This window comes from Trypanosoma melophagium (genome assembly GCF_022059095.1).
Source record: "Trypanosoma melophagium isolate St. Kilda chromosome Unknown ctg37segment0, whole genome shotgun sequence".
Lineage (NCBI taxonomy): Eukaryota > Euglenozoa > Kinetoplastea > Trypanosomatida > Trypanosomatidae > Trypanosoma > Trypanosoma melophagium.
The window spans coordinates 387370-412148 of record NW_027125174.1 but is presented as its reverse complement, the minus strand read 5'-3'; the positions used below and the strand labels follow the sequence as shown (position 1 = coordinate 412148).

Genomic DNA, 24779 nt, shown 5'->3' with positions numbered 1-24779 from the left:
CAACCTTTCTCTACACTAAGCAAGTGATGAAACAATAAAAGAAACCAAAAAAAAAACATATGTATATATGGCATGGAAGGTACAATAAGAGAATGTACTCATAGTTTTTCCTCTAATAAAGAAAACAAACCAGGTCTTTCTCTGTCTGGTTGTCTGTATGTATGGAAGTGAAGCGATGACAAGAAAAAAATAAGTCCTCCAAACCATCTATAGTTCATCAAACCTCTATAACTCCTCAGAATACTGAAGGAGTGGGTGGCAACGGCATGGGAAGAAGGAGTGTATCAGGTTCTCCTGGTTGCATGCGAAATTCCTGAAAAAGAACAGTGTCATTCGGATCGAGTAAACTAAAAAGCAAACTATCACACAAATGTCGTCGAATATCAGGAGCATCTCGCTTACGTTCCTCTTCAAGTGCGGCATCCTTACGGCGTGCAAAATTTTGAAAAGTTACGTCCATAAGATCATCAATAACAGGTGATTGTGACCGACGACGTTGTTGTCGCTGCTGTTGTTTCTCTTGTTGCTTCTCAGTTTGTTGATCTCGTTGCTGTTGTTGTTGTTTCCCTTCTTGTATTTTAAGTACCTCTCCGCTCTCCAGTTTATTCATATTCGCATGAGGACGGTCCTGTATTCTGCCTTCTGTTGAAGTGAATACTCGCGCCTGCAAGCCATATGTAGGTAACCTCACCGGGTAGCGATATTTCAGCGCCTCTATCTTGAGTGAATTTTCCTCTGCATACTTAGCATAGTCAAATTTCGCCTCCTCCAAGGCTTGCCGGTGGTCAACCAACATCTTTGAGCTCTGACTCTCTGGCAGAGGTATTTGCTGTAGATCTTCTATTTCGGATCCTGTTGTCATTGAATGACTGTTCTCAACAATGTGGCGTGCTTTTCGTGGCTCCATCCGTGTACCAGTGCGTAACCCAGTGATAACCGCCGGTGGTCCCAATTCAGCCCCGCGAAGTACCCGCTGCAACGCCCGTGGTGAAAGGTAGGAGGAAGTCATTCCGCGGGCATTCATATGTTTCTCCCTGTTCTCCTTGTTGTTGTTCTTTTTCGTCATCATTGCCACTGTTTCGCCCTGCATTGGCTCCGTCACCTCACGGCCCATTGTTCCAGCAACACCAGCAGCTGCCGCTCTTGCTGCTGGTGTAGAGGCGGAAACAGGGGAAAAGGTTGGGTGAAGAGGAGGCCGGGGGGATGAAGGAATGACATCAGACGGTAATCGGCGCGGTGGGAGACTTACGCTCCGTAGAGTTTCTGCCGCACCAGTCGTGCATCCCATTACACTGATGCTACTTGGTGGGAATGAACGCTCAGAACAGCCGCCGTCTGCAGTATCACGAAAAACTGCAGATAGTGATACTCCAGCAATAGCATTAGCATTATCATCAACATCAACATCATCATCATCATCATTATGATCATCACTACCATTGTTCCTAGTCATAGTAGTGGGATCGTTTAACTTTTTCTCCGTCATAGAATATGGATCAAGAGATGAAGCAGACTCACTTTCTCTTACTTCTGTTGTTGCTTCTTTAGTTTGATCGTAGAAAAAAGCTTCCCCACTTTCCGGATGAATAAAGTGATGGGACGAGGATGAGGAGTGCGAATGAGATGATGTACCATAATCATTATCATCATCTATCAAAACCACAATTTCCGCTTCATTAGCAGCATTATCGCCGTCATGCGGAAACGTCTTTGGCACAGCAGAAGGTGTCTGAATATTCGGTTTTGGTATTTCATCACTTGCTTCATCACCGCATATTTCTTCATCCTCCTCTGGCAATAGCTCTGCAATAGCCCACTTCCACACATCCCCAGCGGTAGTCACTACCACCATAGTGCCATCTGCAAAGAGTTGAATGCCCACAACCGAAAACCCCACGTCAAATCGCACCCGTTCCACCATTTTACCACTAGTTGTGTCTATGTTCATAAGAATAACAACGCCGGATGCCGTCCCACATGCCATAAACCCTCCCCCACAACTTACACAGCTTATCTGTACATCAAGGCGAAGAACCCCCACAGAACTCCATTCAGTGGTGGAAGTACAAGTAGCAGTGGTATCCTCTGAAATTTCTTTTTTACCAGTTAGCTGCAGAGAGGGTATTGGTGGTGAGTAAATTGACATAACACTGGGCAAGCAGACTGCCATGAGCCCGTGACCCGTTGATGAGCCCAAAACTGGTTGTAACGCAACAGCTGGGGCCATTTCATGTGGCAGTGCTGCAATAACTTCACCTGAGGTAAGCGATAAGACATAACAACAGTAATCTGCTGAGGAACACAAAACGTAGTCGCGTTGCATAGTAATACACACAACGGTATCGCTGAAGACTAACTGACGCCACATGAGCGTTGTATCTGTTGCGTCCTTCTGTACACGCCAGAGTGCCACTTGTCCGCATCCTTCACCACATGCTATATGATCACCATCAGAAAATACCACGCTGGGACGACTGTGAAATGTTGCAAGTATTTCCACAGTACCATGCTCCATATCAGCCAGCAGTAGCTCGTTTGAATACGCAATGGAATAGAGAAGATAATGTCTTCCAAGTGCGGCGTAGAAAGCTGGTACAAGGGAGAAACACCTCAAAAGGGCGTCCAGAGGAGTGCTTCCAAGATGAGTCAGAAACACACGAAATGATCCGGTTTTGGTGTTGATAAGCTCTACAAAACCTCCTTTCGTCATTACGGCAATGTAGTCGTGCAAAATAGCACAAGAAGAAACTCGAATAACATCATGGCGGCACTTTTCAAAGCGTTCCAGGAGTTCATGGTCTCCCTTGTCGTCAACGTCCAGTTCACGGAGTGTCAACAGGGATGGCATCTCTGTCTCTCCTTATCTATGCTTCCTTCTATTATTTTTGTTTTTCCGTGCTGTCAATACTTTAGCACAACCTAGTTAAAGAGAAAGAAAAAAAAAGGAACAGATAAAGGCGCAGACCCCAAAGAGAGCAAAAAAAAAAAACAAAAGGGGGGAAGCAAAAGAAGAATATATAGAGAGAGATGCATAGATAGATAAATATATATAAAGCTGAAAATAAACGAATGCGCCTCAGTAAAAAAAGAAATCAGCGTCCCCTCTTCCTTCTTTTTTTCCTTGTAAGATCTTTTTTTTTTCTATGCTTACCATCCTCCTTGCCTGTTTATTGGATCACTCATTAAACTCACTTAAACATCATCAACATCAGCAGTAACAGTAGTGGCGTACGAAAAACGATCAGTATCATTGTCAAAACTACATTTACTCGTTTATTCTCTTAGAGGGTTCTCCTTTGCCGTTTTCTTTTCTCCTTCTTTCTTTCTTAAATCATTTCTCATCATTTTGCCGCACTTTCATTCATTCATTCATTCATTCACTCATTCACTCAGGAGATTTACACAAAGTGGGTGTGGCAGCTGTTGCCTTTTTCATAACAGGTAGTGATCCATCGAAAAGCGTGCTGATGCTTTCGTCGCGTGTGTGTTTGTTCACCACGGTGGCAAGAAGCGGGGCAATTGTAAGCACCTTCAGTTTGGGAATAAGCCGCTCGTGCTCCTCTTGCGGGATGGAATCTGATACGACCAGTTCGCTTAGCACTTCACATTCGTTAACCCGCTGTGAACACGGTGCTGTCAGAATACCATGTGTACAACAGGCAGTAATTTTTGTTGCGCCTAGTGATTTAAGTAAATCACATGCCTTTACGAGTATCTCACCCGTGTCACATACACTGTCAACAATAACACAAATATGTCCGCTCACTTCACCCACAGTTTGCAATGTCTCCACTCCTGCGGCGCTACGCCGTTTCACGATAGTCACAATGCGTCCTATGTGCAGTGTATCTGCCAACTTGCGGGCGCGCTCCACGTTACCTGCGCCAACAGAGACAATAACCATATTGTCTGGATCAAACCACGGGCGGCCGCTCAGGTACTGTGCGAACTCCTGAGACATCTGCAGATTGTCGAGTGGTGTATTGCCAAAAAACCCTTGTATCTGTCCAGAGTGAAGATCAAGCGTGGTGATACGGTCCACACCAACTTTTGTCAGCATTTCTGCGACAGCAGAAGCAGAGATGGTGCCACGTGCACTTGGTTTGCAATCTTGACGTGAGTAGGCAAAAGATGGAATTACTGCAGTAATTCGTTTGGCGTTACTCAGGCGCATTTTTCGAATTAATAGAAGAAGCTCCATGAGAGAGGTATTAACATCAATTAGTTCATTTCCTGTCGTACTTTGAATGATGTATACATCGGCACCAAGAACACTCTCGCAAATACGCACATTCACTTCACCACTTGCACGCTGTGTTACCAAAGTCTGATGTGTAGGAATCCCCAAGAGTAAGGCCACTGCCTCCGCGAGAGGACGATTTCCATTACCAGAAACAATACACACTGGCCCCATGTTATTAACACGCCGCGGCGAAACAGTACCCTTTACAGGATGCACCTGTGCCATGCAGTCACCAGGGGAGTAGTAGTATGCGCTCTCGATACGCATGAGGTGCTCATGCACTGCAGTGGGTGCGTCAGGAGGTGAATTCTTGGATGTCATTTTTTTCTCGTTTATAGTGCTTTTTTTTGTTGTTGTTGCTATTTTTTTATTTTTTTGTTTTTTGTTTCACTCTCTTTAAGTACTCCCTCTTGCTTTTCTTTCTCTGTATTAGTCACACTAGAAACGTGTGACTCCAAGGAATTCCTTTTCCTTCTTTCCCCCCTCTGTTTTTCTGTTCCTTCTTTCTCCTCTACGTTATGTATATTTGTATATGTAACAGCTATCCTTTGTACTTGTGATTTGTATTCTTACTGGCGTACGAGAGGAACGGCAGTCTTTCGAAAAAAAAACAAAAGAATAAAGAGGAAGAAAAAAAAAAATACTTATCACATAATGAACACATTACACTAAGAATAGATCATATATCCTTAACTACAAACACATCGTTAGAAAGAAAAGGGCGATGAGAAGATATATCCATTGCACAATTTCATTTTTTTTTTCTTCTTTTTATGTTCTTCTTGTACATCATAAAATGGGGTATTTCTACATATAACATAGATCTTTTCATTTTCACTTTTTCCTCGTCTCAATAATGCATATATATATATATATATATATATATATGCATTCCTCATATTTATTTTTTCTTTCTATTTCTTTCGTTCAGGGAGCATGCGCAGCTCAATCATTTCATTGTACTTCTTCTGAAATGCCTTTAGATCTATTGAGTGGGATAGGTCGACATCGCGTGTGCCCCGGTACTCCTCCTTTGGAAGTTCCGGGAAAAAGAACGCCAACAGCACGTCCATCTCACGTGGTGCAGGATTGCCACCTAGTACTTCCTCAATACAGCGACGCAGCTGAACAGGCGTTACAAAAGCATCCCGGTGTGGATTTGAGAGAGAATGAATATCTGCCAGCCTCTCTGTGTAAGCACGGGGCATTGTTGAGGCGAGACGGAACATCTGTACACTGTTTAGGCATCGCGCTTCAAGTCGTTCACAGAGCTGATTCAGTGCCTTCCTAAACACTGCCCGCTCATCAACATCAATGCATTCACGTTCCTGATCACTTTTTTCAGGTTTAGTGTGTAACATCCACTTCACAATATCGTCCATTGTCAAGTAACCCGTCTCTGGGCACGATGCCATATTATCAAAAAGTGCCTGTCCATCCACTCTTCTCTCTGTAATCTGTAACTCCTGAAGGTGATCAATAAACTCTGTAACACTTATGACACCATCCTTATCTCTATCAAATCCAAGGAAAGCATCTTTGAATGAGTGGAATCGTGTACCCAGAAAGAGGTGGAATGCCGCAATCAATAGCTGTAAATGTTCCTTATTCATTAAAGGTTCGTTCTTTCCTGCTAGGTAGTTCGCTGTATGCTCATCCACGTTCACAATCTCAAATTTGTGTCCGTTTACCACAATAAAGCCACCAACTTCAATATCAGCCAGAGTATAATATACATCAGACCCAGCTGAAGGCTTCGGTAAGCGTTGTCGACGACAGAAACAACCACCCAAATAACCAGAATTTCTGACAGGAGACTCGTACACCATGGCATCATCTGTATCGGTGTAGTAGGTTAGAGTAAAGCGTCGCAAACGCTCAGCAATAGAGGATGGCTTAGCTAAACGAAGGAGGAAACGAAGTACATCTTTTGTTTTTGCTGCTGGTCTTTTATCTGAAGTGGAAGCGCCATTATCAAGATCAGAAAGAGTAGAACTTACAGTCCCAGTTTGTGTAACTGCCTTTGCAGCAGTAGAGGCAGGAGTAGCACTGGCCCGAAACGCGATAACGTGTGACTCCGGTTTGAGTCCGTATTCACTAAGACAGTCAACGGCGTCATTTAGTTTTATTCCAAGTGCCTCTGCGTAGTACGACCTGGTGTAGGGGTCACAATCGTACAGAAAAACATCTCGACCATAAATTTTGATAGTTACACCAACTCCGAGATCCCGTGCTGTATAGTGTCCATCAGGCCCAATGTATGGCTCTCGCATACCGTTCACACGATGTGCGAAGGTTAGCTCGTTAACCTTTGAGATGTTACCATCCTTAGGTAACCAAACACGTGAGAGAAATAGTGATGGTGTAGATTCATTAGATGTGGGACGTTCTACTACCGCGATGGAGTCATCTTCTACAAAGTATAAGACTTCTAGTTTTCGCACAATGCCTCCAACCACCTTATCTCGCTCATCCAGAAGGGCGTAAAAACGCAGAACCTTCCCACTGTCTTGCACAAAGCGCGCCGCACGAACTGCCTCATCACCATGAAAATCTTGTGAAAGAATACCAAATTTTCCAGAGACCATCCTCTCTTGAAGCTTCTGCCATTCAGACATAAATGAAGAATCTGGACAAGGCACAGGGTCACCAACATGCACACCAAGTGCAGTAAGAAATTCCCGTGTAAATTGGTCACAGTCGTAAAGAAAAAATTCAACAGCATTAATCCGCACAGATTGTCCTACATTGAAATGATTGATAGAAATAAATTCCTCATTAGGAAATTGTTCACGCTGTCGTGGATCAGTCCTTACCTGCTGGCGCTTGAGGTACGTACCCCCGCGTAGTCCACTGTTTGGAATGCATGGTTCTTGTATTAGAATAGTGTCATCTTCTGGGAAGAAAAAGATGACGACCTGTCGATGCCAGTATTCTTCACGACAGCCCTCTGGTGCTTTTTCCGTAAAGAAAGCATAAAATCGAAGTACCTTATCAGAAAGTGTGGTAAAGTTTGCACTCCGGTCATCTTTAGTGTCCACTCTTCGTGTAGATAAGGCGTGCAAAAGTTGATGTGCCGTCTTACCAAGGCCCTCCGGTGGTGTGTGGTCGTATACTCCTTTGGATATAAACGCCCGCTTCCCTCGAAATTCTGCCTCCAGTTGCTGCGGTTTATCTTGAACCTTGCGGAAAGCTGGGTCAAACCAGTTATTCCCCACACGTGGAGGCAACAGTTTCGCGTCGAGGGTACGAATATACTCTATGGGAACATCGTGCTCACCTGATTGTGGTTTCGGAGACGTCATATCTGCTTTTATCTTACTTTGGCGTTTAGAGAAAGATCACACAACAATATAAAGAGAGTGAAAATATAAAAACAAAAGAAAGAAAAAAAAAGAAGGAAAATAAAAAGAAGAGACTACATGAGCACACGGTAATCAAGTTCGCCCATTTTTAAGATTGCCGCTCTTGTTCTTTCTGTTAAAGATTCACCGTCCTGCATTTAATAGGGGAGGAATAGAGGAAACTTACTACGTTCTTCAAATTAGCATATTCTTTTTTCATTGCCTCCAAAATTGAAAATAATAATAATCATAATAATAATAATAATAATAATAATAATAATAATAATAATAATAATAATAATAATAATAATAATAATAATAATAATAATAATAATAATAATAAGGGCTAGCCCTCCTACTCTCCCTTCACGGACTCTCTGAGAATCCCCAAAGAACGTGGTGTACGGCAAGAGTCGGAAATGGTAACACCTTGCTTTTTCTTTCGTCTTTTAACAGTCATACTTCCTCCCTTAACTTTTACTTTCCAAAACGGATAATACCGGCCGAAACGAGTGTATTGATCTTTGCAGCAAGTGTCGGGTCCCTCATGTACTCCTGAATTCGAGAGGGATCCCTCTGCATCTCGCCCAGAACCAGCTGCATGTAGCTGTCCTGCATGATAGCAGCAACCTCCGGGTCTGACATGGCACGCCTTGCAACCTCATCACCATCTTCTGCCTGTCCAGAGGCCATCTCTTGAATCTTCATCATGGTGCGCATGCGTCCTTCCTTGCACTCCGCATTGTCCTTGTCATACTTCAGACCCCCGTCATATGCCTGCAGAGCCTTGTTGTACTGTTTCGTCCAAAAGAGGGCGTGACCCTTTCTGGCGTGTGCCTTAACAAAGTCCGGCTTCAGAGAAATACACTTCTCGGCGTCCGCAAGAGCCTCGCTGTACGCGCCAAGCTTAAGGTACGCAGCAGCACGGTTACTGTATGAAGTGTGCTCGGACGGATTACGTTTGATAGCCTCGGTATACGCAGCCACTGCTTCAGGGAACTTGTCTTCCTTGAATAAAGTATTACCCTCCTCCTTCTTCTGTCGTGCAACCTCGGGGTCGATATACGCCTCAATCTCAAACTTCTCCTTCTCCTTCTCACAGGCATTAAGCTTGGCAAGAGTATCAGGGTTACGGTACTCTACCAATGCCTTCTTAAACAACGCAATGGCTTCATCATAGCGCTTCAATCGTTGCAAGCATAACGCCTCACGTGTCATGAGCTTGGCGAGCACAGTGTAGTCACATCGGTTCTCACGACCATGCTCCAGTGCCTTTTCGCACTCCTGGATGCAGACATCATACTCACCCTTCTCAAAGAACACGGCAGTGATGTTAAGCAGGTAGACGGTGTTTGTGCCGTCCTTTGCGAACGCCTCATTGTACTTCGCCAAAGCCTCATCGAACTTTCTTTGCTTGTAGAGGGCATTCCCCTCTTCTTTAAGTTGCTGCGCCTCCTGTGCCTCTGGGGTGAGTTCCGGTTCTTCTGGCTTCTTTTTCTCCTCCTCTTTCGGTTTCGGTGCCTCTGGCTTTGGCCTCTCTTCCTCATCATCATCACCAGGAATGTTTATGCCACTGAGGATCATGAATGTCGTCATTATTCGCTGGTCATTGATATACCTCGTAACTGAAGAGGGATCTTTTATAATTTCATCAAGCATGCGGACATAATCTGGCTGCAATAAGAGGAGTGAAAGCTTGGGGTGAGCCTGTATTTTTGCAAAACAGTCCGGACCAAACACCTTTGCAAAGGGATTTGACATTTCTGCAGCAGCTTTATCCTTCTTCACTGAAGCAATGCCCTCGGTGCACGCAGTGTTCGATGGGTCAACAGAGAGACCCTTGTTGTAGACCTCGACGGCCTCGTCGTACCGTTTAAGACCGTGGAGAGCTGCTCCACGTCGCACGTATCCCTTGACCCAGTCTGGCTTTAGTGATATACATTTCTCAGCATCGGTCAAGGCATTTTCGTATTTGTGGAGAGCTGCATAACATGCAGATCGGTTACTGAATAGAACATGATTGGACGGGTCCAATTCAATGGCTTTGCCGAAGGAATCGGCTGCTTCTGTGTAGCGGCCCGAAGAAAATTCTTGGTTGCCTTTGTTCTTGAGCTATGTTGCGTCCATGGAGATCAAAGTGTTCTAGATGTACGATACACCGAAAAGAGAAATAAAAAAAAACAGAAAGAAAAGATGGTATTTAAATGCAGTAATGAATACCCTTTAGGATTATATAATCGTGCATGGTCTAAAAACCATAGCAAAAAAAGATGGAAAATTTTTATCAGCAAGTTGTGTCAACGAACACTATTCCACATCTAACAATTTAAACGATGGGAAAGAAAATATCAAACTTTCTATACAAACAACAGGAGAAGTCCACCTGAAAGGAATTATTACCTTTAATTGTGCGCTCCCAACATTGAAAGACTCCTTCCCACAGAAGACACTAGATGGTTGGATAAGATACATATATAAACGCACAATCTGCCTGAACATTCACTCAGAAATCCTTACCCATTTCAAGAAACACAAACTCCAACTTATATAGAAAAGGCCACCGAAACCAAGACCCACTATATTATTCGGATCCCATTCAGGTTTTTATTTTTTCAAAGTCTTCTAAAAATAATTCCATATAACTGGGTATGGAGAAAAAAAAACCGAAAAAAAACATATTCATATGTACTCTCTTATTCTCAATTTCCTACTCTTTTCTCCCTACTAAATTGCGATGTACGTGATCCCTACTGATGTATCTCCACTAAATAATATAATCACCCCATCTTAGTGCTGTGCTTTCTTTTTATGGTCGCTCTTGGAGGCGTCAACCTCTTCACGCTGGTTGATGCGAGCCTGCAAGGCCAGGACCTCCTTCAGTAGTCGATCACGAGCGTTGTCACCTCCACTGGATTGTGAGGCCTGTGGATTCTTTGCGGCACTTTCAGATGATTTCTTTGCCTGAGTCTTAGCCATAATATCACGTACTTCTTTCACTGAACGCAGCCGCACTGGCAGAAGACGGCGCTCTTCCAGGGGAGACCACCACTGCCAACCCGTGATATCCACTTCCAACTCTGCTCGATCGCGCACCTCCGGACACCAATCCATGTAACGCCACACACCCAACTGACCCTCAAGATGCTTGATGGTCAAACGCTGCATAATTGCTTCTCGAGCCAAGACAGGCTTAAAGCGTTCAAGAAGTTCCACCAAATCGTCCAATCTTTTGTCCTGTGCAGGCTTTTTGTACTGTTGAAGGACAGCCTCAATCTGTGCCTCATCACGCTCCGTAGTATTGGACGCAAGCGTGTCATAGCGAATGCGCTTCGCAGCAACCAACTCGCGGTCAATAACGAAAGCGTATTCCTGACCCCAGTTTATCTTAGGGACAGGGCCATTTGGAAGGCCTTGCTCTTCACGGCGCTTTCGGAAAGCAGCAAGTTTCTTCTTTGCCTCCACTTCACGCTTTAACTGAGCCAACTTCGCCTCATCATCAGGGGTATAAACAACCCATTTAGCTATCTGATCAAAGTCATACTTGCCCTCCTCTTTATGATATGACCAAAGTGCATGACGAAGACAACGTTCCATAAGAGTAAGTTTATCCATTGGCTGATCATCAGTTGTGTTTTTTCGCAACTTTTCAGCCCCACCAAGCAATGCATCAATTTCCTTCTCAACTTGCTCTATAGTAGCTGTGCTTTTTCGTGTGTACTGAGGAGGTTTTTCACCTTTATAACGTTTAATCATCTCAATTGCGATACCGGTATTTCTTTTCACCTGTTCTTCCTTGCTGATCTTTACAGCAGCGACAGGTGGAAAATAAAGAACGGAGCTACACCCGAGATGCATCGAGAGCCCTGTGCCCCGATCTTGGCGTGACACACACGGCGCATATGCTTTATTTTTTCCTTACCTTCTTTGAAAGAAAAAAAGGGAAGAAGAGAAAACAGGAAAAAAAAAATAAAAAATAAAATAAAAACCATTACGATAATTAATCCATCAAAAAGAAAATAATGTGCAATGAGGAAAGAAAGCAAAAAAAGCAAACAAAATTCTCTTCAACCACACCGTGTATATATATATATACGGTGCGTACTCTAGGTCCCTCCGTAACGGAATCTCTCTGCATTTTGATCACGCCGAGGCACAACACCCAGGGGCACAACTTGTAGTTCGAGACGGGGCAGAGATACAGTACCAGCATCAACAACTCTTCGCCTCTCAATGCGTTGACGTGTTGGGCGCACCATTCGTCTTGAACTATTTGAAACAACAGGTATCTCTTGCCGAAGTCTCTGCACTGGGCGACGACGATGATGGTTACGGTCATTTTGGTCATTACTCACATTAGGTAAAGCGGGCAAACTTACTTCCGTAAGAGTACTCTCCCCACTGAAAACCATTACTGGCTGGTGGTCTATAGGACACACTGCTGAATGCTCCGTTACCCATCGTTGCGCGCAAGAGACGTGAAAAAAATGTCCACAAGGTAACCAAACACAACTACTGGAAACATCAAACAAATCTAGACATATATTACATGTTTCAACGCCCAAAGAAGAATTCCATTTCTCTCGCCTAAGGGACATAAACTGTTCTAGGGTCAGTACTCGACGGTTATTGTTTTCGTCAAGTTGAAGAAGGATTTCGTAGTCATTAGGATCAAGCTCCCTGTACATAAGTGGAATTACATCCGCAGAAACCCGAGGGGTTGGCTCAGGAACTAATGGGACAGATAAAACAGCCTGTCTACTGACTCTCTCTGAAACTTCAGTGGTTCCTAGTAAGGAAAATGGATGATTTGAGTGAGCATCAGTACAGTGGAAGCAGTTTCCACATAATAAATATTCTTGGCAAAACAAGCATGTATAACATTGACCATTCGCATATTTTTTGCATCCGGAACACCGTTTACTCACAGCTCCAGGATCATTTACCCAGAGGACTCGACAATAAGGGCATCGCAAAGAAACCGCTGAATTATGACGTCTATATAGTTTGAAACACCGCACATGAAGGTGTTTTCCGCATCCCCCTTGACAATATGTTAAAGGTGTGTTGTTATCAAGTTCTTCAAAACATATTGGGCATACATCACCTTCTTCTACCTGTCTTGGGAGAGCTGGCCCGGCTCCCTCCACTCGTTTCTGTTTGTTTTTCACCTTTGTCTCTGCCCTAAGCAGTTCGTCTATTTCAGCCGCAACAAGGGACCGCTGCCAAACAAAAGGGTTTTCTTTCGGTAAGAAAAACACTTTACATAGAACAAAGAGTATATGCACACACAGCTCCGAGCCAACACCGCAAGAACAATAATGCGGATCCCCAATAGATGTCTTATATTTATGCCGCCCATCACGCCCACTTAGCAAAAAACTAGTCGGTCCAATACGCTTCACCAACAGCAGTTGAGAAGACGGCAATTGCTCCAGGATATCCTTGACGATTTGAGGGCAGTTAGTTCGCCATGGGACGCTACGAGACATTAAGCAAACATATAGATTCTTTTATCTTCCTTTCTTCCTTTACCACTTTCCGGTGGCTGAAAAAAAAAAGAATTAACAAAAAGATTTTTTAACTGGAAACAAACCCTAAAAAAAAAACATATATATATATATATAGGGTATTCAATCCCATCATAGGAATGCAATTCGCTTCGTCGAAGTACAATCCTCTAGCAACAAAAAAAAAAGATTTATGCGAAATCAAGTAATGTTCAGCATTCAGCAGGGGTCAAATTCTCAAGGACCTTTTTCACGCCCAGAAGGACGGCGTTTCGAGTACTTGCATCAATAGCTGCGAAAACCTGGGCAGTGTCTGCTTTCATAGATTCATTTTCATCCGCCTCCGTTTTCTTATCACCTACACTTTTCTCAACAACCCTTACTGCCTCTTTTGCCCGCTTTGGACGAGGCGCAGATTGATTTGCCTCCCGTAATCTTCTTGCCCTTGCGTAGGCTCTGCCCTTCTTCTCAAGTTGTTTCCTAAACCCACCTTTACCACCGCGAAGACGAAGCAAAACATAGTAATCTCTAATTCCATAAGATTCATCGGAAACAGCAACCAGGCCCCGAGTCTCCCTAACGTAAAGCTCGACAGACTCCTCACTAACATCAAGAAGGGCTGACAACAGGACCCTCACTTCACGAGCAAAACGGCCTCCGGGAACCTCAAGGGTCTCCATCACAGGACAGAGTGTACAAGTGACAAGTTCATGATCCTCACTTATGAAATTGGCTTGACTGGCTGTCAGCAACATGTATCGAATAGCCCTCTACTCCTTCCTAAAAAAAAGCAGAAATATTTTAAACGAAATCATTATTACGAATATCCTCTTCAAGGCTCATATTATGTTGCAGAATAATCGACCAGGCAAAAAAAAATATATCACTTATATTTGTATATTTCCATCACCATCACTGCACATACCTCACAAAAAATAGCACACATTCTTTACTTGCTTGACATTGATTTGATTACCTCGTAAACTTGCAACAATAATACGCTTTGAATATTCTCGTCATCACTTACAATTCGATACCCCATTTTTTTTTGCTGTTCCCCATCCCTTCTTTTGCAGCGCCGCCCTCTCCAGAATGCAATAGTCTACACCAGCGTACAATTTATTTCTCTTGCTCGGTTTTTCTTTGTTTCTTTGTTTCGTTGTTTCGTTGTTCGTTTGATCGGGTCTCACTAAGAAAGCCCCCAAGCCTTACGATAACAGCCCGGGGCGGCGGAACAGATTGCCCGAGGGCGACCCAGACGGCGACCCCGTTCAGAAAAACGCGCGCATTTTCTTTCTGCTGCTTGCCCGGGGGCTGGCCGGCCAAAGGGCCGCAAGAACCGCTCGGTTGGGGGGCCCCCCGACCCCTCGCGCGGCCCCGCCGGACGCCCAGACCACCCCCGCGGGGGGAAAGCGAACCTTTTGATGCCCGGGGCCCTTTGCCAAGACGTCGCGGCGCGCGACCCGCAAACACGCCAAACATTTCCGAGGGCCCAGGGAAGACCCCCAAGGCGCCGCCACCGGGGCGAGGGGGCGCCCGGGGCCCGCTGCGGCTGGCCCCTCGCCCCCAGGCAAAAGTTCGGAACCCCCGCCCCGCCGTTTGCCCGCGCCCCGGGGGCTACCGACAACAGACCCCGAAAGAACGTACGCCCGCAAAAGGGCCGCAACAGAAGAAAAAAACCAGAGGAAAGCGAGGGGGGCGGGCGCGCTTTCCCCCTCCGGGGCCACCTTTGCCCGCGGCGGACCGCCGGGCCCTTTCGCCGCGCGCGGGCGCCTTGAGGAGGGCGGCGCGCTTGTAAAATCCCCCCTTTTCCCCAGATGCCGCGGCGCCTTCCTTTGAAGGGGCGGGTGCAAAAATGCTTTCGGGGTCCCGTGCAGCTTTCCGGGGCTTCGGGGAGCGGAGATAAGGACGAATAAGGGAAAGGAGCGTGGCGTTTCTAACCCGCATCGCCCCCCCCGTTCCCTCCCGGCGAAAAAGAAACCCGCTCCGATGAGAAAGAAACCAACACATGCACAAATACAAAGGCGGGATCCCACTTTTGAAACGCAAAACAAAACGCCAATTTCTGAAGAAACCCCCCGCCCCCCATCACAAAGACAAGACTCCCGCAGGGAAATTACTTTGATGCCCTTTTTTCTCACACACACACCGGCGATCCCATATAACAATTCTAATTCGCACGCGCCCCACCCCTTTGAGAGGCTGCGCAAAAACACCCGGACACAAGCAAGACCTTTTCTTGGATTTCTTGCCCAAAATTGTGCCTAAAAAGGCCCGCCCAGCCCACACAGCGAAAGAACCGCCTGCAAAGACCGGCGTCCGGCAAGCAGGCCCCTCAGACAGGCAGCGGTTCAGGCAAACAACCGCGCCGCACCATTCGCGCAGGTGCCGTTCGCGGATACCATCTTCAATTGCCATATTCCCTATTTCAATCTAAAATTTGAACGTTACGGCTTGGCAATTGGCTCCCGGGCTTCCCGGAACGGCGGTCCCGGCGACGGGACGCGCCCGTGGCGAATGCCAATTTTGCAAACAGGACCTCCCGATGAAATGGGCTATGGAACGGCTCTGCGATCGCAAAAAGAATATCCCCGCAGCATAAGGCAGTTCTCTTTGTGATGAGGCGCTGCCTCGCCGTGGCGCCGAGGTTAAGCACTTGAATTTATTCAGGGAAACCAAAAGCAGTCAGCACATTTTTGAAGGAGACGGCACCCAACAGCCACACTATATTTAGAGGGGGGGGTCTCCTAAATCATCAAGTCGGAAGCCTTGCTTGCAGCCTGTGAAGGGCACAAGCGTGCCGTGTAAAGAGACTTCTCGAAGAGAAAGAGACCGGAGTTACATTGGACGGGTAAACCGAATCACACGGGGAGTGACGGAGAGTTTTGTGTATATGAATTAGATTATTTTTTATTGCTTAAATACTGTGAAAACATTTCTTTCTTCTTTTCTCTTCACCCTTTTTGTACCCATGCCATGACTCAAGGCTGCAAACCTCCAGCTCCTCCCAACGGGGGCTTCGACGCGCTCAGAAGTCGAAAGAGAGTTTTGAAAAGCTAGCCCATCCAAAACCAAAAGCATTTTTCTAATTTTAAAACGTTTTATCTCTTTTTAAAAGACGGATCTTTGTTTTAATGATTTTGTTTTTCTGATCACGTCTGGGACCCTGCAAGTCATAAAACACCCCGCAGGTTAGGATAACTGAAGGGCAGCGAAGATCCCGCAAAGAGTGTTTCTATTTAAGTCTGAGCACCCTCGTTTTTTCTTTGTGCGTTTTTTCACGTGAGGGTGTCTCTATTTTTTTAATTTTACCATTAAGTTATGCTGGCCACACATTGTAAGTCCAAAAGTGTGAAGGGCATTGAGATTCTTTTGTTTTTATTTGCCATTAATTCTGCTGGGTGCCCTTGGCTTGGAGGGTGTGGGGGCGTTCTTTCCAACCCCGAAAGCCAAAGCACAAGCCACAGATAGCGATAAATATCTTTAGCATTTCCCCGTTATTGATGTGTAGGCGCACTAGCCTTATCGACAGGTGATGTTTTCAGTTTGACGAACCGTACCACTTGTGCAAACACGTTCTTCCTTTCCTCTTCTTTTCTTCTTCTCAGTAAAACGGCAATGGGGTTTACCGGACTCGGGGGTATTTATCGGTTTTTAAAGACACATGCTGGGGTCACGGTGTCTGTTATTAAGGCGCTGAGTTTTATTTCTTTCTCATTGTTTATTGGGTGGCGCGGTCTGAGGTTGTTCGGTTTGTTGTGCTTTGGAACCCAAAATGTCGACCTACAGCGGTGTGGGTCGCCCATGCGGAAGCGGAACAAAACCAATTCCTCTTCCTTGGATGGTTCGTGGTTTGTTGTTGTGGATTTCCATTCTTCTGCAATGCTCAGCTGATGCATCTCCGATTTAAAATCGCTGCTCCTTAAGGTGTCGTTTTGCCAGCGTTACGATGACCGCAAACTTTGCGTCCATACGTCGCGTTAAATTAAATCCCTATTTAGCCATGTTTTCTGTGTTTTATTCTTCTTGACACCAAAGTATTCGAGTACAAATGATGTCCGTCAGGGTCATTGTCGCTGTTGTGTGGGATCGGAAAAAAGAGGACAAAGCTTATGCAACATAAAGTTCCTTTTGCCCGTAGCGGTTCCATTTTGCGACACGGTGAGGAAGAAAATAAAGAGAGGCCATGAGAACTGACACCATGCATGGCGACATCTCTCTGCGAAACCCATTGGGAGAAGCTTTTTTTTTCCGAAACAATTACCATTGCTATGGATTCTTTCCTTTAGGCAAAACACCATCTATCCCGCACTCTGCTTTAACTGCATTTACAAGTTGTCTATAGGGAAACAACAATTCCGCTACGCCAGATTGAAGAGCTTCTTCACCCGAGTCGTCCCTCCATGACTTGTGCGGTTTCTGAATGGGTAGAAGGTTGCCATAGTGGAGTAAATGGATGAATATCCATCAATTGCATCCCACCATTTTTTTTTATCGTGGTTACTTTTTTTTTGTTCCTCGTATCTTTATGGGTTTCGCCAACAGTACGGTTGCCAAGGACTATTTCTTTTTTTATATTTATTTACACCTCTCCTTGCAAGACGGATCCTTGGCAAAGAGATTCTTTTGGATCTCTTGGATGGTGGATCATGAATTTCCGTTGTGTCCGTCATTTTCCCCAGCGGCAAAACCCATACCCACCACGAGGTGGCATAGTTCTTACCGTTGGGGCCCATGTTTCCCCAAAGTGGCTTTCACACGCAGGTGGAATATAAGAAAACAAGCTGCTGATGGCACGACTCTCCGCTCCCCAGGGCGTTCTTGGAAAAAATTCTGCCCCAGGAAAATGCGAGCAGTCCCGCTGCCGCACTTTTTTTACCCCATGGGCCGAAGGGATCCTCCACGAGAGAGCATTGCCCACCCAAGACTTCCACTGAGAATACGGGGCGGCGGTCCTTCTCGCACATTTTTGGCTTGACCGAATGTCACCTGTCTTTTTTTATACCTCGTACCTTTATGGGTTTTACCCCAACGGTACGGCTATCGGCTTCTCACCGTAGAGCACCAAGGTTGCTGTCTATGAAGAGCGGTGTTCGAGAGAAAAATCCCTTCGTTTTGTGGGATCCTCAAGCTCTTGTAATATTTATTTTGTTATTTTGGGGTTTTTATTGTTTGAGTTTTGTTATTTTCAAGTTTTGTTTTATTTTATTTTTACAACCAATCCATGAACAGCAAACAGTTTAAGAGAGATTCCCTACCCCCACCATCCTTTCCCAGAGCCCGTCGGCCACTTTCCTTTTGTTATTTTTGGTTTTTAGTTAATTATTGGGCCTCAATGATCTCCTCTGTTTTCTGTTGCTTGTTGGGGATCGCGGCAAGCGTCTCTTAAGACTAATCCTTTCAGGGATTCCATAATCGAGCCCGTCGCTGGCCTTACAGGGGTGGAGGAGGGGGGCGTAGGGGTTCTGGACCGCGAAGTCTGTGGTATCGCATAGTTCCGCTCCACTGCCAGAAGGAACTGGGCTAACTGTTTAGAAAAGCACAGTTTCTGGAGAGGGATATCTGTTATAGCATACTGCATTCGCAATGGGCGAAGGGCGGGGCAACTCAAGAGATGCAGTGCTGTTTCTTCGCAGTCGGCGCGTTGGCTTTTATGCGCGCGAATATGCCGATACCCGTGTTGAGGCATGCGGTGTTGTGTGAGGCCTGATTTGCTCATGCATTGTCTGTTGCATGTGGGGCAAATCAGGGCCGCGAGAATGTCACCTGTGGGATCCCATTCCTTTGAATGCAAGTATCGAAAATAAAAGCAATTTGGCTTCTTCGGGAGGTCACTTTCTTAAGAATAATAATTGTTCGTTGGGAAGCTGGATTGTGGAAATTTTTGCTTATATATTTTGCTTTCTCTGAATAAATTCAACTACTTTTGACAGGAACATTCCGGCAGATTGGCGAAACTTCTTCGGAAGAGAAAAGGATAGGGAAGACCGGGAATCGAACCCGGGTATTCAGAGCCACAATCTGATGTTCTGCCACTGAACTATCTTCCCGACGGCCCAAAAGCAAGGTTTAAGTGTGGAATTAAATATAATTATTTCGAGTAATTATTCTAATATTCTCTCGCCGTTATCGTTTTGAAGTTGCTTCATTTTATTTTTTCATGTTCTTCGCTTCTTTATGGTATTTTACCAAAGTATCAAAGTCACCAACATCTGTTTATACATATAATTTTTTTTTTGCCGCCGCGCACAAGTTGCAAGAATGGCGAAGGGATCTCTAGGAATCCAATGGGTGACGGGGCCTGGATTTTTATTGCCCCTCTGAGTTGCCCCAGCGGCTAAATTCAATTCCCACCAGGGGAGGGCATATCTGTTACCATATCTTTAGGGTCCTTGCCTCTCCCCAGCGGCATTCGCACAAAGGTGAAATATGTCAAAGAAACCGCTGCTGATGGCTCGCTGGTGCGTGCCCCAGGGCCTTCTCGAATTAAAGTTTTGTCCCAGCAAGACGCGGCTGGTCCAAGCACTGTGCGACGTTTGTAGCTTACGAACCTACAAACTCCCCAGAAGAGAAGAATACTGGCCCATGGCTTCCCCCGAAAAATACGAGGTAATGGACCTTGGCACCAACTTTCGAAGGCCAAACGCCGGCAAGGAATAGCATTCCGAAGAACAAACGTATCAAAAAAATTTTTTGATTTGGTGCTTTAGGATAATCCTATCTGCAAAATTTTCTCAATTGCCTTTGGCGTTCTTAAATAGATAGAAGTCCTTAACTTTGGTACCGCAACAAGGAAGCAAATGACCGCCAAGGTGTTTTAAAGGTTTGGTAATGTTTGTTTGGCTTTGCATGGTGGTATGGTTTTTTATCTTGCTTCGCTGCGTTCCCAGCAAACGGCAGCACCCAACGGTTTCAGTTTGCGTCACGTAATGAAACCTCCGTGTGGCAGAACGTTTCCCTGTCAATAATAATTTTACAAGCCTTTTATTTTCCACCCCCACAAAGTTGACTAAGTGGTGGGGAAGCGTTTCGTAACCGCGGTCGGGATTCAGAAAGGGGATTCCTGGAGGCCAGAAAATACCCCCATAGCAGGGCAGCCGTTGCAATACCAGATGGGGTGTGTCGCTTGATTTTTTTTTGTCCTTTATGCTTCGATTTCTCCGAAAGAAGTGATTTTTTATTTAGTTGCATTTAAGTTAGTTAGCCTTCTGCCGTGGCAATGGGTTTCCGGAGAAAAGTGAAAATTACATTGACGACGAATAGCCGTATCTGAGAGCTATGTCGCAAGACTAAGGTGTGACAATCTTTCTCTGCAGTTGGCCATGCCGTCCAATTCATTACAACGAATTCTTTAGAGAGTATCACGCCTGACGTTGGGTTACCTTTACGCACGAAACGCATCCAAACTCTAGACCTTGCAACTTCAAAGCCGCTCTTCGTACAATGCGGCGCAACGGCGTTTCCACGGAAATCAAGTATGACATTTTGACTCCAAGTCAAAGCGCGTGCGTTAATAACTTTGCCCATTAACAGGCATCAATAAATACGGAGGAAAATGACCATATACACATCCCCGCGATTAGAAAACGGCACTGGAAGGCAAGCCAGCGACATGGTAATATCCAACCAAGATTTGAAGTGGGAAGTAGCCTTTCGAGCAAAATATCACCCACAAGATCCAGCACCCTTTTCATTTGCAAATGTTCCATAACGGGATAAACAACCCCAGGCAGGGCGAATAGCCTCACAACGTTGCAACTAAGAAAAACCAAAACAAAAGGATCGAGCCTAACGGACATTATAGGGCATTAAAGCAGCAGCGCGCAATTTGATATTTTAAAAATAAAAAAAAAAGGAGGCAACCCCTGCATTACAAATCCCGGCGCCCGGAAGGAAAGAACCCCCGCCCCTTACGACGAACAGCCCGGGAAGCAAACAACATTCGCAGCGCGAGAAATGTTATGCCAAGGCGTGCTTTTTAACGCTGCGTTGCCGGCGGCTTCATCTGCGCATTGGGGTTGGGGCGCCTGGGAACGCCAATCGCCGGGCGATGGCGGCTCAGAAGCGAAGCCGCAAGCGGGGCCATGCGTTTGGGCGAACGCGGGCTCGCCAGAGAGAGCGCGGCGGGGGACGGATTGGGGGCAGGGATTTCGCAGAACAAACGAAGCGCCAAGTTGAAAAGGGATTTGTCGCAGCCACCCCCCAAAACAAAACAACAAAGAAACAAATAAAAGGGTCCAGGGGCACACCCCGCATTGCCCCACCGCTGCCCAACGGGGCGGGGGTTGGGTATGTTCGCCTTTTTGGCGCGGCTCGCCGGATCGGCCCCGGCGAGGGGGAGGGGGCGGAGGGATGGGCGAAAAACCCTTTGGGCTCCCTGGTCGCGCTTTCATGCCTTGCCTCCGTGCCTGGGTTAAGCCCCTGAGTTCGCCCGGAGGAATCCAAACCTATAAAAAGAACCTTTTGAGGGGCTTGGGCTCTGAAATGTTTTCGTTTTTTCTTCCTAGTGCCTCCCTCATTTTGGCTGGCTGGCCGGCTTTCGGCCGCTGTCGCAGGCCGCCGGCGCCGCGCCGAGCGAAGGTTTAAAAGACACACAAAAACACACACACACACACGCATATATATATATATATATATATATATATATATAATTTATTTATTTATTTTTTTATTTTTTCGGTTTGTTTTTGCGTTTATTGCTGTTGCGCAAATTTTGTTTTGCTTTTGGCAGATCCGGGTTTCGCAGGCGTCGGCGGTGGCGGTTGTGGTCCTCGCGCGGGTCCCTTTGGGGGAAACACCCGGGGCACCATCCTGACGAGCGCAATCGTTGTGGAGCGGGGGCGGGGGTTTCTGAAAACCGGCCCGCGCCCTGCATTTCCCTTCGTGCGCTTCTTCATCCCCACCCGATGCCGCGTCGGAACCTCTTGTTTTGACGCGGCAAGGCGCGCGCAGAGCGGCCAGGACCGCCCCGTTTTTTTAAGCCTGCAGAAAGAATCATCGAGGCCCACGTTGTCAGGCAAAGAAATGTTGTATAGGTTTTATTTTGAAACAAATTGCTCCTTTTCATCTTTACAGTCTGCCTAGCCGCAAGTTTCTGAAAGCAAGTTTACAACCAAATAAAAATGTTGGGTAAGGCTCGCCCGTCTTGTTTGACAACGGGGCGGAGGGCCAGCACGCAGGCACCCACAATTTTTTTTGCCACAACGGCCCAGCGGCATTTTCGTTCGAATTTCGTCCAACGGACTCCCCGCATTTAAGTCATCATGTTGATAGTGTTCTGATGCTAGAAAACGGCATTCTTACAGTAAGAATGGGGCAAAATAGATTCATGGAATGGGGGGTTTGCGCGTCTCCATTATTGGCTTCGCAAATGCCGCGGGGTGCGGATTTTCTCCAAACCTTCGAAAAAGCTCGCCCGCGATTTTAGAGCAAAATCGGTAACGCTGGAAAAAGGAGAATCGCTGCTATACCATCAATATCAGTGCGCTCGAGCACAATTGCAGGATGAGAGTTAGAAGGCAGAGAAAAACGCAAGCGTGCAATTTCAGAAATTGCAGCGGCAAACGGCGCAAATTTACCAGGAGCTGGCGAATGCAGAAGTCCACCTGGCAGACATGCAGCCGCAACACGCGCCAGCGCTGGAACAACTCAGGCAAGGAGAACATCAAAGTGCGGAATTATTACGTCAAGTAAGGCAGGGGAGCCCACACACAATCGGAAAGGGTGAGGCAAATGGCATCGACCTACATGCCAAACAAACTCCTTTAAATGAATCACGCAAAGAGTAACAAGGGGAGAAGGAACCAATGGATCACGAGGAACGGCCAAATTTGGGATTTCGAGGAATAGAGGAACTCGGGCAGCCAGCACGCACCGAAGGTCTCAGAGCAGAAGAGCGAATACGCACCTTTAAATGTGTGATGCAATTGGTGCTCGAGACTTCACCCACCCAATCGGTGACTGCATACCGGGAACTTTTTCCTATGCCAGCAAATACTGCTCCGGTCTAAAAAGAAGCATGGGGGAATCATTTGCAGTGGTTCCACACGGTTCACAACGAAGGGATACCATCACAACAGGCGCAAATGGGACCACTATATAAACAACTCCGGATAATTCAAACGGCAAAGGATAACGCGGGAGAGAGGATGCAGGATGTCAGGAAGGCCATAGCTTAGCCGTTAAAAAGAGAAGATCCATTCACACAAGCAGCCATGAAGTTGTGGAGGAAACATTCAGCACCACCACTCAGCAAGGCAGACTGTTTTGGATGCGGTCACATCGGGCAATATAGCTCTACGTGCCGGGTGCAATTGCAACGAGAGACTTTTAAGCCAAAAAACAAACTCTCCTAAGGGACGACATCTATAAACAACGTTAAGATGATACCCGCGCGATCCCGTAATCCGTACATCTTGGCTTTGGTATCAGAAGCGAACCGTGTCGCCAAACACATGTGGACCCGCACAACATGGGAACAACGGGGATCCATAATAAGAAGATTCATCGATTTTCAAGACACGCAAATGCTGATCACCATGCTGGCATCACAGAGAACTCCCGCTCAAATGTTTCTAGCAGGCCCACAAAAGACGGCGGAAGCAGATCCCATAAAGCAAGCACGGCCAGTGTTGAGATGGGAAAGGGATATGGTAAGCGATACTCTTAAAATGGAAAGAGATCGAGTGGCTTTGGGATTAGGCATGGGTGACGGCTACCCGATGGGGAGAATAACACAACTCCAGAAACAAAATTTCGTACCGCAGGCTCAGGATCCAGATGCCATAAAAGTGCATTGGGGAGACTTACCCAAAACATTCAAGAGCGATCCACAAAGGGCAGCGAGGCACCTAGCCATCGGAGAAGAAGGTTCGTGACGGATCAAAACAGTCGTGAAAGGAATGAAGGGTGACGAAACGTTAACGACACTGGCCAAAAAAGATATGGTAGATATTCTTCGCCCCTAAGGAATGGCGGCCCACTCCAAACGGAGAGGAACACTAGCACACGCCGCGGCGGCAGTGGCCAAACACGATCTCAACCCACGAGGGCCCACACACCTGGGGAAACATTCAGATCCGATGGAACTCTCACAAAGCACGGCGCGATATCTCGGCCATTGGGCCGCAAGAATAAACAAGTCAACGCGCCTGAGATCATTGAGGTAAGAAATTTTGAAAAATGGGCCACAGCCAGCTGGAGATTGCCACAACTTCCAAGGCAAGGAATCGGCACCTCTTTTTAACACACAAAGCGCGTTTCAGCGCCCCAATCGAACTAGGGATACAACTCAAAAATAAGAGGGGCGATTACCGTCGCAACGAATTAGACGAAATAACACTCTCCGCCAAATGGGTTAGGGAACGGGTGAACGAGAGAGCCAGGAGACGCCGGAATATAGTGTGGGCGCTAAGCAAAAAACAGAAACATATTTGAAGGAACTTGATTTCAGTTTACGGATAAACAACTCTGGCACACAGAGTATGAAGGAAGCAGGCGTTATTTGCACAGCTTCATTACATCCAACTAAAGGATGGGTAGTTCCTATTACAGTGTTAGAGGGCAAACCCTCCGGACAAAGAAAACGTTTTATTGCGTGGCCGAGAGAAAAGAATGACAAGGATGATTATGAGGCCGATGTGCCTTTGGGGCAGATTTCACGGTACCTGGATGTGGTTTGAGGCG

The 24779-nt window shown here is 46.2% G+C and overlaps 12 protein-coding genes across 12 annotated transcripts; 2 read left to right on the top strand and 10 right to left on the bottom strand.

Annotated features, from left to right (window-relative positions):
• Positions 1-235: 235 nt before the first annotated feature.
• Positions 236-2848, bottom strand: LSM04_001070 (uncharacterized protein; the record flags this gene model as incomplete). Its single annotated transcript, XM_067335957.1, has 1 exon — positions 236-2848. The coding sequence occupies one exon, from the start codon at positions 2846-2848 to the stop codon at positions 236-238; it is 2613 nt and encodes an 870-aa protein (XP_067188316.1).
• Positions 2849-3385: 537 nt separating this feature from the next.
• LSM04_000948 (Ribose-phosphate pyrophosphokinase) lies at positions 3386-4564 on the bottom strand (the record flags this gene model as incomplete). Its single annotated transcript, XM_067335956.1, has 1 exon — positions 3386-4564. One exon carries the CDS (start codon positions 4562-4564, stop codon positions 3386-3388), a length of 1179 nt encoding a protein of 392 aa, XP_067188313.1.
• A 593-nt stretch (positions 4565-5157) lies between these two features.
• On the bottom strand, positions 5158-7548 carry LSM04_006129 (protein of unknown function DUF1126; the record flags this gene model as incomplete). The annotated part of the gene is made up of 1 exon (XM_067335955.1): positions 5158-7548. One exon carries the CDS (start codon positions 7546-7548, stop codon positions 5158-5160), a length of 2391 nt encoding a protein of 796 aa, XP_067188417.1.
• A 516-nt stretch (positions 7549-8064) lies between these two features.
• On the bottom strand, positions 8065-9905 carry LSM04_008310 (uncharacterized protein; the record flags this gene model as incomplete). The annotated part of the gene is made up of 2 exons (XM_067335954.1): positions 8065-9653; positions 9896-9905. 2 exons carry the CDS (start codon positions 9903-9905, stop codon positions 8065-8067), a joined length of 1599 nt encoding a protein of 532 aa, XP_067188451.1.
• Positions 9906-10374: 469 nt separating this feature from the next.
• On the bottom strand, positions 10375-11442 carry LSM04_009065 (uncharacterized protein; the record flags this gene model as incomplete). Its single annotated transcript, XM_067335952.1, has 1 exon — positions 10375-11442. One exon carries the CDS (start codon positions 11440-11442, stop codon positions 10375-10377), a length of 1068 nt encoding a protein of 355 aa, XP_067188469.1.
• A 248-nt stretch (positions 11443-11690) lies between these two features.
• On the bottom strand, positions 11691-13076 carry LSM04_002347 (zinc finger protein; the record flags this gene model as incomplete). The annotated part of the gene is made up of 1 exon (XM_067335951.1): positions 11691-13076. One exon carries the CDS (start codon positions 13074-13076, stop codon positions 11691-11693), a length of 1386 nt encoding a protein of 461 aa, XP_067188336.1.
• Positions 13077-13306: 230 nt separating this feature from the next.
• On the bottom strand, positions 13307-13849 carry LSM04_009408 (uncharacterized protein; the record flags this gene model as incomplete). The annotated part of the gene is made up of 1 exon (XM_067335950.1): positions 13307-13849. One exon carries the CDS (start codon positions 13847-13849, stop codon positions 13307-13309), a length of 543 nt encoding a protein of 180 aa, XP_067188475.1.
• Positions 13850-14283: 434 nt separating this feature from the next.
• On the bottom strand, positions 14284-15041 carry LSM04_008440 (uncharacterized protein; the record flags this gene model as incomplete). The annotated part of the gene is made up of 2 exons (XM_067335949.1): positions 14284-14711; positions 14822-15041. 2 exons carry the CDS (start codon positions 15039-15041, stop codon positions 14284-14286), a joined length of 648 nt encoding a protein of 215 aa, XP_067188453.1.
• A 177-nt stretch (positions 15042-15218) lies between these two features.
• On the top strand, positions 15219-15713 carry LSM04_005628 (uncharacterized protein; the record flags this gene model as incomplete). Its single annotated transcript, XM_067335948.1, has 2 exons — positions 15219-15354; positions 15442-15713. The coding sequence occupies 2 exons, from the start codon at positions 15219-15221 to the stop codon at positions 15711-15713; spliced, it is 408 nt and encodes a 135-aa protein (XP_067188406.1).
• Positions 15714-18426: 2713 nt separating this feature from the next.
• LSM04_000995 (uncharacterized protein) lies at positions 18427-18813 on the bottom strand (the record flags this gene model as incomplete). Its single annotated transcript, XM_067335947.1, has 1 exon — positions 18427-18813. One exon carries the CDS (start codon positions 18811-18813, stop codon positions 18427-18429), a length of 387 nt encoding a protein of 128 aa, XP_067188314.1.
• Positions 18814-20294: 1481 nt separating this feature from the next.
• Positions 20295-20621, bottom strand: LSM04_005890 (uncharacterized protein; the record flags this gene model as incomplete). The annotated part of the gene is made up of 1 exon (XM_067335946.1): positions 20295-20621. The coding sequence occupies one exon, from the start codon at positions 20619-20621 to the stop codon at positions 20295-20297; it is 327 nt and encodes a 108-aa protein (XP_067188414.1).
• Positions 20622-20649: 28 nt separating this feature from the next.
• Positions 20650-21519, top strand: LSM04_006671 (uncharacterized protein; the record flags this gene model as incomplete). The annotated part of the gene is made up of 2 exons (XM_067335945.1): positions 20650-20732; positions 21027-21519. The coding sequence occupies 2 exons, from the start codon at positions 20650-20652 to the stop codon at positions 21517-21519; spliced, it is 576 nt and encodes a 191-aa protein (XP_067188426.1).
• Positions 21520-24779: the final 3260 nt, after the last annotated feature.